Source organism: Crocodylus siamensis, chromosome 11, assembly GCF_052110815.1.
Source record: "Crocodylus siamensis isolate JL-2025a chromosome 11, ASM5211081v1, whole genome shotgun sequence".
Classification (NCBI taxonomy): domain Eukaryota; kingdom Metazoa; phylum Chordata; order Crocodylia; family Crocodylidae; genus Crocodylus; species Crocodylus siamensis.
Genome location: NC_143405.1, coordinates 7,689,356 through 7,702,490, shown reverse-complemented (window position 1 = coordinate 7,702,490; position 13,135 = coordinate 7,689,356). Strand labels below are relative to the sequence as shown.

Sequence of the window (13,135 nt, the reverse complement as noted above, 5' to 3'; positions counted from 1 at the left end):
GTCTCTTCCTCTGGCGTGGTTTCTCCCCACGAGGTTCGTTAGCATGGCTGCGGGAAAGGAAATAAAACAGACGTTCAAAAACGCCAGCGATCGCTGTGAACTTTTCCCCCTTTCCATAGTGTCGTGCTCCAAGACGGAGCTGCTTTTTTTTCTTTTTCTCCTCCAAATTCTTTGCCAGAGCATCCAGATTGGATCCTCGAGCCATGGGTTGCTACCCACAAAAATACTCTTATATCATTTAAGGCAGAAAGGTTTGGTGTGGATTTCTGTTGAAAGTTGGATGGTACCGCTATGGCTTCTGATTTGAGAGGGCCAGAGAGAGTCTCAGACCAAACACCTCATGCTTCGAGCAAGCTCTGAACTCTGAGACCAGGGCGATTCTCTAAAATATCGTGAAATAGCTGGCTGGGCCAACTGTGTTTTTCAGTTTGCTGCCACATCCAAAACACAGAGAGAAAAATCATTTTCAGGTTAAATCAAATATAATTTTTTTAAAATTTCAACAAGTGGAAAGGTCATAAGAATGGTTTCTGGCCAAACGAAGCTTTTTGGCTTAGATTTAAAACAACTTTCAAGACCACTTTGAAAGTAACATCAAATTAAAAACTGGAAACCACTTGCAAATGCTGAAACAAAAGACTTTTCCACTTTTTTATTCCCCCTCCCGCAAAACAAAGCAAAACCCCATCAATTTGGTGAAACCTGAGTAAATTCTCTGGACACTTTGATGCTGCCAACTCTATTTTTTCCTGCAATCATTTTCCGACTAAAAAAACTTCACTTTGCTTTAACAGGGTGAGGCTAGAGAGCGTCCAGCAGAAAACGCCAAAGGTGGGATAGCGAGTGGAAAGCGCAGGTTTGGGTAGGGATGGAAACCAGCTAAAGGGGGATTATTTTGATTTCCCCTTTCCCAGAGACAAGAGGTGACCTGGAGTAACTATGGCATTTAAACAAGCTAAGGGCTATTCTGCAATTAAGCACAATAATCTACACAAGGTTGTGACACAAGCAGGGACTCGAGGCAGAGGGTGAAGGTGGGTACCGGGTAGCACTCTGTTAACGACGTGAAGGATCGTTGTTTCCATTCACGTGCTTGTGTTCAGAGCTACGTGAATGAGGGAGGCACAGCATCAGCGAGTGTTTCCTGGGATGCTGTCATGTCCCGAGGGCGCCGCTGCCTTTGCTGGAGTTCTCCCAGCAGGCAGTTTGGCCCATTTAAACTAAAATAATCTAATGTTCACTTTAATGGAATTGAATAAATGAAAAGGCTCTGGGTTGACTTTACAACGCTGGGCTCTCCGCTGCCTTCTGGGCAGCAGGAGGCAACCACCTTGCTGAGTTGAAGGTTTGGCTGGGAGTATCTTTGCCATCTGGCACAACGCGCTCATGCATATATGAGAAAGATGGCAAAGCTATTGTCAGGCAGGAAAGGCTCGTGCCCAGTTTCTGCTCCCATATGACTTTGAAACGCAGACCAAGATTGCCTCTGCCTGCGTCTCATTTGCACAGATTCTTCCTCTCCCTTGCCTGCTGCAGCTTAATGAACTAAAGTTATCGTACAGCTGGCAACATTTGGACCGACATCCCTGCCAACCAAGTAAAATTCAGTAACAACTCAACCCCAGCGCGCGCAGGCGCATCCACGCACAGAGTTTCCAGTCTTGCCAAGCTGGAATGCGCCTTGGTTTCCATCGGCCATTTAATTGAGTCCCAGCTGTAAATTTTCCTTAAAATTCGTCGCTCCTCCCAACCCAGCAGCTGCTTCTGTACATATCCTGCAGCTGGGTCCTTACATTTTTCTGGTTTTTCTCCCTCCAAGAAACAGAGGGTCCAGCAACCTGGTTCTCAGTACCCCCAACCCTTGGAGGCAGAGCATTCTTAGGAGGTGGATTGTGCTTGAATTTCATGTCTTCCAGCTGAGGGCCTGGTCACTTTGAACTCTTTTGGGGATGTACACCTTAAATCAACAGCGCTATATGCAGATGTAATTCGTATAATATGCTTGCTGGGGCTGTGGGGTGCAAGACAGTGGACCCAAGAACAAGATGTTCCCATGGGTCCATTCCTAGGGCTCTGGCAATTTAGGAGGGGATAATGAGCATTTTTTAGGCCTTCATTAGATGGACGGCAATGGCATGCGGGTTACATGGAGCTCCGACCAAATTCTGTCCCACTGAAGTTAACAGACATCGTGGCACAGACCGGAGTGGGAGCAGGTACTTGCTGTGAGCCTCTGTCACTGGAAAAATAGGTGAAAATGAAAGCACCAATGAGCTTTGACAGGTTGTGGATGGGTAGAAAGCAACAGCGAGACTCCTGAAGAGTCTTACGTCTGAACACAGACTCATAAAGAGTCTCCCCTAGGCTCAAGTCCCTTCTTTCCCGATCTTTTCTTTGTTTCCCGGTAGTCTATGAGCGACCACGGAGAATTACCACCACAAAAGCTACCACCACCACCACGGCACCCAAAACCACCACCACCAAGCAAGCAGGTGGGTGCTCAGCTTGGCCCCGCAGGGCAGACCCCCTCCTTTGCTAGCCTAGCTAGGTCCTTTAGTTCTGGTCCCACGCTCCTCTACCGGCTTCGCTTCCCATTGTAGCTCTGCAAGCAGGAGCGGAGGAGGAGGATCTGGTCTGGCTCCCTGCTCCTTCGCCTTGTAGGAGCTTTGGGGGACATGGACTTAAAAAAAAAAAGAAAGAAAGAAAAAAAACCCTCACCTGGCAGGAATTCAGCTCTTCCGAGCCAGCAGAACATCCTGGCTCATTCGCGTCCCAAATTGGATTTGACGAAGAGCATCTGGATGCGAAACACCAACGCCATGCGGAGTCTCCTCTTCGCAGCAGCAGCCACAGGCACCACCCTAAAGGTGACTCCTTCAAAGAGACAAGCTGTGGGTGCTGCCTTTCTCAGGTGCCCTTCTTGCCCTTGCTGCTGCTGTGAGGATGATGGCAACGTTATCGTTTGCCCTGGTCATAGATGGAGGTGGAAACTAAGGAAACAAGTAGGTTTTGGGTTGTTTTAAATCACTTTCAATGCAGCCTTGCAAAATCCTCAGGAATGAATCATGCAGGGACAAGAGCTGCTTTTCTATATATACCATAAAGGGGTCGCTGGGGGGGTAGGGATGACTCAAAAAAGCCCAGGAGGTTTTAGGCACCATTTTTTAAGGAGAACTTAAAAAAGGGGCGAGTAGGATTTTGCAAGGCTGCTAACTTCCCCCATTCTCCTGTCAGTCATGCTGGGGTGGGGCCCCTACGCTCGTGCATCAACTTTATATTCTTCAAGAGCCGGTCTCCGTGAATTGTCTTACCTTGGGAGGTTCCCGGAGCAGGGAGCGGGGCTTGTCTGAGAACGGCTGCGTTCCAGCGATCCCCAACCTGACGTCAAGGTCAGCGTAACGTGGCGCAAGCAGGGATTCCCATAAGTTGTGCCAGGAACAAAACCAGCCGGGCGCAGAGGGACATAAGTACAGCTGGTTTTGCCTTGCTTCCTGGCCTCTCTGCTCCTGCACCGAGCCCTCCCTCCCCCTTGTCCAAAGGATTTAGTCCATGGAGTTGTCCATTTTGAAAAACAGTTGTGGGGGGAGAAGGAGACGGGAAGAGCCAGACTTTGATGATGAGCAGCCGGGCTCTGTGCTGCCTGGGGTGGGCTGAACACACTGGAAGTCCAAGAACATGATCCCTTCATTTCCAAATCACCCAGTGGAGATGACTTGTGTTATCTTCATTTTTTATGAGGATTTTTTTCCCCTTTTTCTAACAAGAAGGCATCATTCTCTCCCCCTCTCTTTTTTTGGGAAGCAAGCAGATGAAAGCTAACAGCAGGAATTTTTTTTATCATCTCATAGGGGAATTAGACGTGTGCTCATTTCACCGCCGTGCTTTCTGGGTCTGATTTTTCCCAGGGGGACGTTTTATATCCACAGTATGTTAGTGAGAGTCAGCCTGGGGGTGCTGCCAGCAGCCAGTCAAGGGGATGGGGAAGCTTGATTGTGTGTTTATGCAAATGTAGATATAACCGTGGTGGCACCATCCTCTGCTGTTTAAAGCAGGGTGTCTGGCTGCAGCAGTGCAACCTGGGTCCCATTTCCCGCTCGCCCTGCGTTACGGTGCAGTCTCGGTCTGGCCAATTCAACGTCCCTGTGTGTAAAGCGGAAACAGTACCCTCTCCCTTAGGGTTACAGCTCGGGGTTTACGGTCGCACGAGGGGAGACCGTTCTCTCCAAGTGGGGTACATTATCTCCGCGCCGGTAATAATTCAGCTTGTGCTCCACGTACATGACACTCGGTGTCACGTCATTTTTTATCTGTGTTGGCCCGTAGTAGTTTGCTTGCGAGCTCCTGCCTCTGAACCTACCGAGCATCTGTCTCTTGTGGTACAATTAATGCTTTTCTGTCCTGCCTCGCCAGTGTGGTTGGGGTCGGGTGGGAAGGTTACCTTTTTTCTTTATAGTTGATATGGGTGAATGGGTCAGAGAGAAAAATACAAGCTCTCTCCCAATCAACACTAAGCCTTTATAATTTTCTAGGAAGCAGCATCCCCCGAGGTCGGGGAATGCAGCATGTTTATTGATTCAGCGGCTCTCGCTCCCCGGGCAGCCCACGCGCTCATAGATTCTAGCTGAAGTTGGGACGGGAACAGCTGAAGCATCAGCCAAAAAGCTTCGGGTCTCATATGCTTTGCAGACCCTGGGTCAGGGTGGTATCAAAGGTCTTGGGATGTCTCCCATCACTAGTTTGAGGAGCAACACCTGGGAGGGGACTCTGCTGGGAAGAGGATTTGATCTGCGATTCACAGCACCGTCCATGGGCTCTCCATACAGTTGCCCTGCTGCTAACAGGTTATCAGAAAGAGCAGGTGACAACCGCCCCACTTACTATGCAAACCCAGCTTCTTGCATCGAGCTACTGGGGGGCAGCGTGCCACATTTCTAGTTTGAAAAGGCAGGGCTGGGCTTTGTGGCTTCATCAACTCAGTACATCTCACTGTATCTTCCTTTCCTGGTTGGTCCCAGTGGGCATTTATACACGTGCTCTGGGTGTGAGGGGTGCTTTAATTAGAGCCGTTCTAATTAAAGCACTCTAAGCCTTTCATGTATCAGTATCCCTGCACTGAAAAATGGTGGGGGGGGGGCACTTCAACTAACGCTCATCAAATGAGCTTTAATTAAAGTGTCTCCACCACCATTTTTTAGTGTGGGGATGCTGTTACAGGAGACGCCGGAGTCTGCTGGAGCACGGTAATTACCATGCTCCAGCAGACTTGGTTAATCGAGCTTGCTGCACTGTGCTGTAATTACAGCAGGTCAGAGCAGCCTCGCTGCTTGTGTATAGGTGCACAAACGGGGGGGAAATGCCTGTTCCTTAGCTCAAGGCATCACTCCACTTGTTTCAACCCAAGGAGTTGACCTTCTATGGCTGAAGGTCCCGACCAGAGTCTCTGTTGAGTGGGGTCTGCACAGGCGTGCACACAATTCACTATTGCATATAGTCATATCATCCAGGAAGGGGGCAGGTCAGGGGTATAGGCCTCGTTCCAATTGCACTGATGGCTTAAAATGAACATGCTAGGAGCTTCATAGGCGAGAGAAGAGACTCAGGTCCAGAGTTTGCAATGGTTGGTGCTTCCTGTCCAGTCCCTGGCTGTCCTGCTGACCAGGAACTGGACAGGACCCAACTGCCACACAAGAGGGGCTCTCCTCTCTTCTCTTTAGTCCACTGGAAAAAAAAATAGGAGGAGGATCTCCCCTGTGGAGTAATGAAACACCCAGCCTGTTTCACCAAATGAGTAGTGGCGAGAATGCCAGGTCAGCCTTGGGGAGCTGCTTTCAGAGATTTTTCTAGGTATCCAAGAAACACTGCAAATACCTCAGCTGCTTGGGGCTCAGGTAGGGGTGGGTTAAATGCAAAATGCATCTGGTTGCGGGATGCACACTTTGAGCTAGAGAGGGCTCCGAAGCTCACAGTGGAGCATTTCCCCCCTGCAGCTCTTCTCCGATCTGGGCTTGCTCCACAATCGAGGCTGGACTATTGCAGCTCAGGTCGCAAGACCCGTCTGCAAGCGCTGTTACAGCCGCCCCCTCCGCTGCCTCCTCCCCCCAGCCTGTCACCGTCACCGTGCTGTTTCTTTTCATAACACACATTCGGTTCTTTCACCCTTTGTATTTTTGCTTCCCATCCTATGCAGTCACTGCCAGGCAGCCTGCCGCCCTCCCTGCCTCCGTGCCTATCCAGGAGAGACCCAGAAAACCAGGTATTTAGAAGCCGGTCTCAGTTATTTTTCCTTCTCACATGTGCTTCTGCATACTACGTGGCAGCACTCAGAAGGATCTCAATGTGGCATGTAGACTGGAAGTGCGGATGAGACGTGGTGTTAGTCTTAGGTGACACGGATCTGCTGTTTGCCATCTGTGGTCACGCGTTCAGTAACCAGCAGTCCCGGCACCCTGGGCACAGACGCTGTGGAGTGGCCTCCTTTCCCTTTCCGCAGCAAAGAGAAGGGCTCTTGATAGTGCAGCTGTGGAGTCCTGCCAGAGCGACGGCCAGAGACCCTGGCCGCTGCAGCCACCGCACAAGCTCCCCGTGCTCCGGCGTCTGCTAATGCCGTGGCTGGCACTCAGGGTCCTGGAGATGGGGCCGCCCTCTGCACGAGCTCTAGACCAGCGCTTCTCAACCTTTTTTGTACCAGGACTCATTTGTAAACATTGATGGCCAGCCCTGACCCAGTGCCCCTCACTCCCGACCCGCTGCCCCCCCACCCTGCAGCGTGCGGGGCAGGCGGCGTCCTAAGCGGCCCTTTGCAGAGCTCCAGCCTGCAAGGGAAAAGCTGTGGTTTCCCATGTTTTTCTCCCTTAAAAGGAGAATCCATTTTTAAAGTTTGTTCATGACCCTTTCATCTCTTCCTGCGATCCACGTTTGGGTCGCGGCCCACGGGTTGAGAAACGCAGCTCTAGATCAGCCTGCCCTGCCCTAGTATTTCTACGGCACATGCTATGCAAACTTGTTATGCCTGTCATCCGATTCTAGCCAAGGAGCAAGCAGGGCATGGGAGAGGAAACAGGGCGAGCGGGTGCAGGCAGGGAGAGAGATGACCAAGAGTCACCAAGGAAAGGGAGTTAATCTCCCTTGGATTTCCCTCTCCACATTCCTGCTCCGTGTCAAGCCCTCTTTATCGCTTGTCATTTTCCTTCCAACTTGATGCTTTCCCATTTGTCAGGCAATAATAATTTTTCCTCCAAGTTTGGAGTGTGCAAAAAAAAAAGCCTCATCTTCTGTTTTGTTTTCCTTTTGATTTTTTTCCCCTTAATTTGTATTTTTTGGTTTTGGGCCCAGCCTGAACCTCCAATGGTGCCAGTTCAGCTCCGGGAAAAACAATTTTCTGGTCAACTGCTCCTACAGAAGACGCCCAAAACATAGGCTTTGGGTCCATGGACACCAGCTACTCCGCTGATGTACCTGTTTTCTGTGGGCCTCCTAACACTCAAATAGTCGAGAGGGATCCCTAGGGGTGGTCTACAATACTATTTTTAAGGTGCAAGTTGCCCCTGGGCAGCTAATTCTAATTTTCCAGGAGACCCCACACTATAGCTTAGACCTAGGACACATCGGCTGTCCTGAAAAGGCTCAAACAGAGATGGGAGCATCCCAGTGTTTTTGCTCTACCTACTTGCCACCCATCTCCTTCAGCACCAAGTAGGTACGGCGGAGGTGTGGGTGCCTCTCCACATGCCCACCCCCAAAACGTAGAACCAGCCATGCGTGTCACTACAGCTATGAGGGGAAGGGTCTTAGGATAAAGAGCACTAATAATTTCCCTGGCTCTGTAAATGCAAGCGAGTGGAGGTGTGTGTGAATGACTAAAAAGCAAAATGCCTCCAGGGCTGGTTTTTATTGTGACTCTAATTAAACCCTTGCCAATTTGCACAGAGCTTTTTTCATATTCTCTTTAAAACAAGAGTCATATCAATTGGCTTCCATTTTCCAGTTGAAAAGGACAATGTCTATCACCTACGTGTAGACCTTGTGGTTTAAAATCCCCCCCCCCCCCGCGTTGTTTATAATCCCCCCACAGAGGCTGGGAAATCGTATCTCTCTCCTTCTTGGGTTTGTTCTTTGAAATTTGGCAAAGATTGAGATTTTTTTCCCCCCCTTATGTTACTCAACTGGAGCTTGAAATTAACTCTGTGCCTTTTTTAATATATACACATATTTCCCAGTTTGTGCAGTAGCGAGAAGGAGGACTGTTAACAAAAGTGGGGAGATTGAAGCAAATCCCGTCTCCTCAGCTTTTATTTCACCCCCTATGCCAACAGCCTGGCTGTCAGAGGGCCTGGGCCTGGCAGATCCCAGTGATCTTCCTCTTGCAGCGGTTGATCCTGTGCGTGGTCATCTCCCTACAGCCCGTCTAGCGACTGAAGGAAGTGGATGGATGTGAAACCTAATGTGGGTGGCACTCAGAGAGTTATGAGGGCCAGGTCTTGGTGTCTCTCCACTGAAGGCAATGGGGTAGTGGCAGTTTTTGCCCATGGAAGATCAAACCCTTCCTTTCGTAAATCCCCAGGCCACTAGCTGGCCTCCCCTTGGCCCAGGGCATCTCCTAACGTGGCTTTCCTGTATTACCTCTGCAAGAATACAACAGCTCCTTGGCCGCTGCACCTCTGCAGGTGGGCTCCCCACAGTCCAAGGCTGGTGCAGGAACCAAAGGTAGGAACGCGTCGCTGAACTGCGCTCGTCTGGCTAGTACGTATCCCACACCCTCGTGCACCGATGCTTAGCTTGTTTTAGCTAGGATTGCAGCTCTGCTTTCCAGGTCTCCCTCTCTCCTCTGAGCAGCTCTAGCACCTGCATGATGGGCACAGACAAAAGTAGTCTGCTGAAGCTGCACCGAGCCTCAGGGTTGAATCACATACATGGAAAAACTAACCCCCCCAAAACGAGGGTAATGAATTGCAGAAGAGATTGTTCTCAGCTCGGTGCTGAGGCGAGCAGAGGGGATCATGGAAACCGTGTTGTCCACCAAGATGAGATTGTGTGTGTCAAGTGGAGTAGTTTTGTAACTAGATAGGTGGAATAGTTTTGTAACTAGGTAGGTGTGTGTTGTTTCTAGCATAGACGTCTTCTGTCGGATGTTTCTTTGGCTTCTTGCCCTGTGTTAGCCTATCCACAGGGTGATGTACAAGCTACCAGTGAGAGCTACTCGAGATTGCAGGAGGCCCTTGCAATGTTGCCCTCTCCCAGGGCTCCTCTTAATGTTGGGAGTTGAGTGGCAATATTCAGCTCCCTGTGTCCCAGGTGAGGTGCCCCTTGTAAGTCCTTACTGTACACATTCATATCAGTATGACCTACCATATGAATTAGAGCTAAGTCTACACTAAAACCCAGGATCTGGAAATACTTTGATTCAGGGGACAGAGCGGCTGGAATGCATAGCTCCAGCTGGATTTCACAGTCAGGCCCCACATACTCCATGGGCTAAAACAAAACCCTGAACAAATGCTGCCTACAATGTAGGGGATTTGAAGTCTGTGGCTCAGGCTCATTTCTAGATACCATCCACTTGGTGCTGTACGCAGAGAGATGGATTATCCGGACCCATTTCAAAAAGAGTGCCGAGAATGTCAAAGTTGGCACTAAAAAAAGAGTCCTGACAAACGGCCTAACTGAGCCCCACATTATATTTCTAGCTGGTTCATCGATTTGATCCAGTCAGTCATTCTTCCCCTTGCTAATGCCTCCATTTCCGGCTGAAAAATAGACCAAAGGATGCCCATCTTTGCTAAGGGCGCGGTGCTCCGGGTCTGAAAGGCATGGTATTGTGCTAAGAATCGCTGTCAAGAGGACCATACCTTAGACGTGGCAGGATGGCTCGATGACTTCTCACCATGACAAAGGTCCTTCCAGAGAACTGGGTTGCCAGTTGCCCAGTCGCAGTGGCTTTGGAGTTGCTCACATGAAATTCATCTGAATTAGAGAACAAGAAACCTTTAAAGAATAGAAGTAGATATACATATTTCTCTAGAGATAACAGCTGCTCTGTCTTGTGCCTACTAATGGGTTGCACCTTCGAGAACAGCCTTTGCTCTTCCACGTTTTGTGGCCAAACTGATCAAACGGGCAGCCCTTGTCTTTAGGAGGGGGTTAGCAATGCAGTCGAGGACCCTTGATATCTGGTGGTTTGGCAGCCAGGGGTTCCTACCCTGAAGTTAGACTGTACAATAACCCCAAGTTGGCAGAACCACCACCACCCTCTCCATGGCTCCTGTGCCCTCCCGTCACCTTTAGGCCAAAGATAACTTCCCCGTGCCTCTCTAGTGCTGAGCAGCCCATTTCCATTGAACTCGGCTGATTTCAGGAGCAGGCAGAGAGGACAGCGAGAGAGTGGGCACCATGGTCCCATCCCATGCAAGTTGTCTCCTTTCCCCATCTTTAACAATGAACAAGTTGAGTGGCAGTATTAATGCTGATGTTCTCTCCAATTGGTACCATATAAAGCTGCCCCACATCCACCAAATACAGGAGTGCTTGGACCCAGACCTGTGCCGCAGGAGCCTCTTGAAAAAAGAGGTAAGCAGATGCTCTTGGGCTGAGCTTCAGCGTCCAAAGGAAGTGGAGAGCAGACAGGACTCTCCAAGCCTCGGTAGAACTGGCTCAGGCTATATCCATGGGATCCAAAAAGACAACTATTTCTTAGGTATATTGAAGGATTCAAGTTAGACTGGCCCTGGGAGTCTCTATATTCTGCTCATCCTACATCAGCCTTCTCTCTTTGGGACTGTTCTTCATCCACGGTTCACAAAAGGCTCTAAGCAGGAAGAAAAATGGTCCCGAGAAGCTGCAAAGCCTGGGCTCTGCCTCCACCTGTGCCCCGATCCGCTGGGAGTGACAGTATTTCCCCTTAGCAAAATAGGGAGGCTGCATCAACCCCCTGGTTGGAGATCTGACCGCAGACTCACACGTGCGACTCATTCTGAGCTCCGCGCATGGGAGGTGCTCAAAGGCAGCAAAGACCTTATTTTCCCCCCACAAGGATAAAGGTGCTGACCTTCAAGCAAGCTTAATCATCATCTGTCTGAGGGGCAGAGTGAAGGGAAAGGAGGGGCGTGAAGGATGGTGCTTCAGATTCCCACCAGCTACCAGCAGTTGTTTCCTTGACCAGCCCATTGCACTGATGAGCCGAGGATTTGTCTGCCAAGAGAGAAGGCTCTGGGCGGCTCCATGCCCCAGGTCACCAGCATCACTGTTTGCAGAAGAGATTTCACCGGGTGGAGCTGGGCCCTCCACACCTCTCCCCCAGACTGATGAACAGACTGTGACCGAGGGCCACAACATCCTGACGCAATTAAGCTTAATTGGCTTGTCCTTTGACTCTTACACCTCCCTCCTGGGAAGTCAGGGGATGGCTTCTTCAGCTTCTTATGGCAGACGGGCACCAAAAGCTTCCTTCCGAGACCCTGGATGTCCATTTGCTTCTTGGCTGTGCGTTTTGCATTGTGAAACGCCACCCTGTAGGTCTCTTGCCCACCCATAGGCTTCAACAGGCATCCTGCCTAGGTGACACCAAGATCCTGCCTTAGAGAACTGAACCGATCTGGGATACCCCCCGCCAGGCGTGCCTCCGCATTAGACGATGCACTTGTATAGGATGGCTTGGCTAGGAAGGATCCAGCTTCAGGCAGGTGCTTGGACTGGATGACCTCTGGAGGTCCTCTTCAGCCTGACTTCTCCGTGTCTGGCCAAAGCAATGGCTTCTGCAGGTAGCAGAGCAGAGCGAGCCGGAGGGAGGGGGAAGCCACTGTGCAATCACAGACATTCAGCTCCCTCTCTCCCCCCTAACTTCTTCTTCACCATCCCTTTCATGTTCTCCCAGTCTCTTCCCCCAGACAAGCAGCTGTTCTCCCCCACTCCAGCTCCTCAGCCCTAAGGGCAGGTCCTGTCCTCCCCAGTCTTTACCCTGCGCTCTCAGCAGACTCTACTGAGGTCACAGCTTTTCTGTTCGATGCCCCCAGGGTGTTCATCCATCCTCAGTGCCACCAACTCGGTGCCCTTAGGACCAGGATGAAGGAGGGCAAACGTGCTGGGGGCAGAGCAGGGTCCGTGCCGTTCTTCACCCTCTTCCAGGCCACGGGCCTGGGGAGCAGCAGCAGCAGCAGCGGGAGAGCAAGTGAGACAGGGGCACGTAGCTGCTCTGCTCAGATCAAGGCTGATCAAAATGAATGGGCAGACAGGGATGGGGATCTGTCACCATGGAAACTTCAGCATCATCAGGATCCCCCCCAGGCTAAAGCCACCTGGCCAGGGGGTAGCGATCAGCCAACCTGTTTCAGGACTGGCAGCAGCCTAGGGCTACCGCTAGCTTGGACTGCCTGCTGGCTTACTCCCCCCTTCCCCCCGATGCAACTGCTACGCGTCTGGATGGAAAGTCAGCCCTGTGGCATGTGGAAGCGGGGGACAAAACCCCAAGACAGACGCACCACTTAGTCCCTTGCTGCACTGGCTCCGTGGGCCTGGAGATCACCGCGCACTGCCCGACCAGGCTCCTTGTCTCTCTCCTCCTCTTGCTGAAACCCCCAAGTCAGGCCAGAGGCAGCAAGCAGCATAACGAGGCGCTGCAGGGAACCGCCCTACACGAGAGCCCACGATGCAGCCTTTCCTGCTGCTGCTGACTGCAACTCCCAGCCTTTGCATCCTCCCCATGAGGACCTATGGAGGCTCACACGGGAGAGCGAGGATTGATACTTTGCTCAGGCAGGGTCACCGATGAGGAAACCGAGACTCAGGGCACTGAAGTGGCTCATCTCTCTCCTCTTGCATTGAATATAACAAAACAGAAGAAGTCAGGAGTCCTCCTCCCAATCTTCTTCCTCATTTGCCACCGTCATTCATTATAGCAGCCAACAGAAGGCCGGCAGCTCCCGATCCTTTATTCCATTATTCAGTTATACGGTGGGAGACCCCAGATCCCCACATAGGACGGGAAGGGGAGGGGGAGTTGGGGATGCTGGCAGTGGTCGAGATGAACCTGGTGGGGGGCATCTGTGGACTACGCCATTGTGGCTCGGAGCAAGAGAGAAGAGCCGTCTGGCCGCGCTTGATAGTCATCCCATGCCAAGGCCGCCATGGCTGGCAGCCCAGTCCG

General features: G+C 51.1%; 1 protein-coding gene across 2 annotated transcripts in view; it reads left to right on the top strand.

Moving 5' to 3' along the window:
• NTNG2 (netrin G2) overlaps positions 1-13,135 on the top strand; it is a 66,340-nt gene that overhangs the window by 44,891 nt on the left and 8,314 nt on the right. Inside the window, exon 5 of one of the 2 annotated variants that reach the window (XM_090021962.1) lies at positions 6,188-6,253. The exons of the other annotated variant lie outside the window; for it this stretch is intronic. Within the exon in view, the coding sequence (XP_089878088.1) occupies positions 6,188-6,253 (66 nt within the window). The remainder of the gene's footprint in view (positions 1-6,187; positions 6,254-13,135) is intronic. 2 annotated transcript variants of the gene reach the window in all.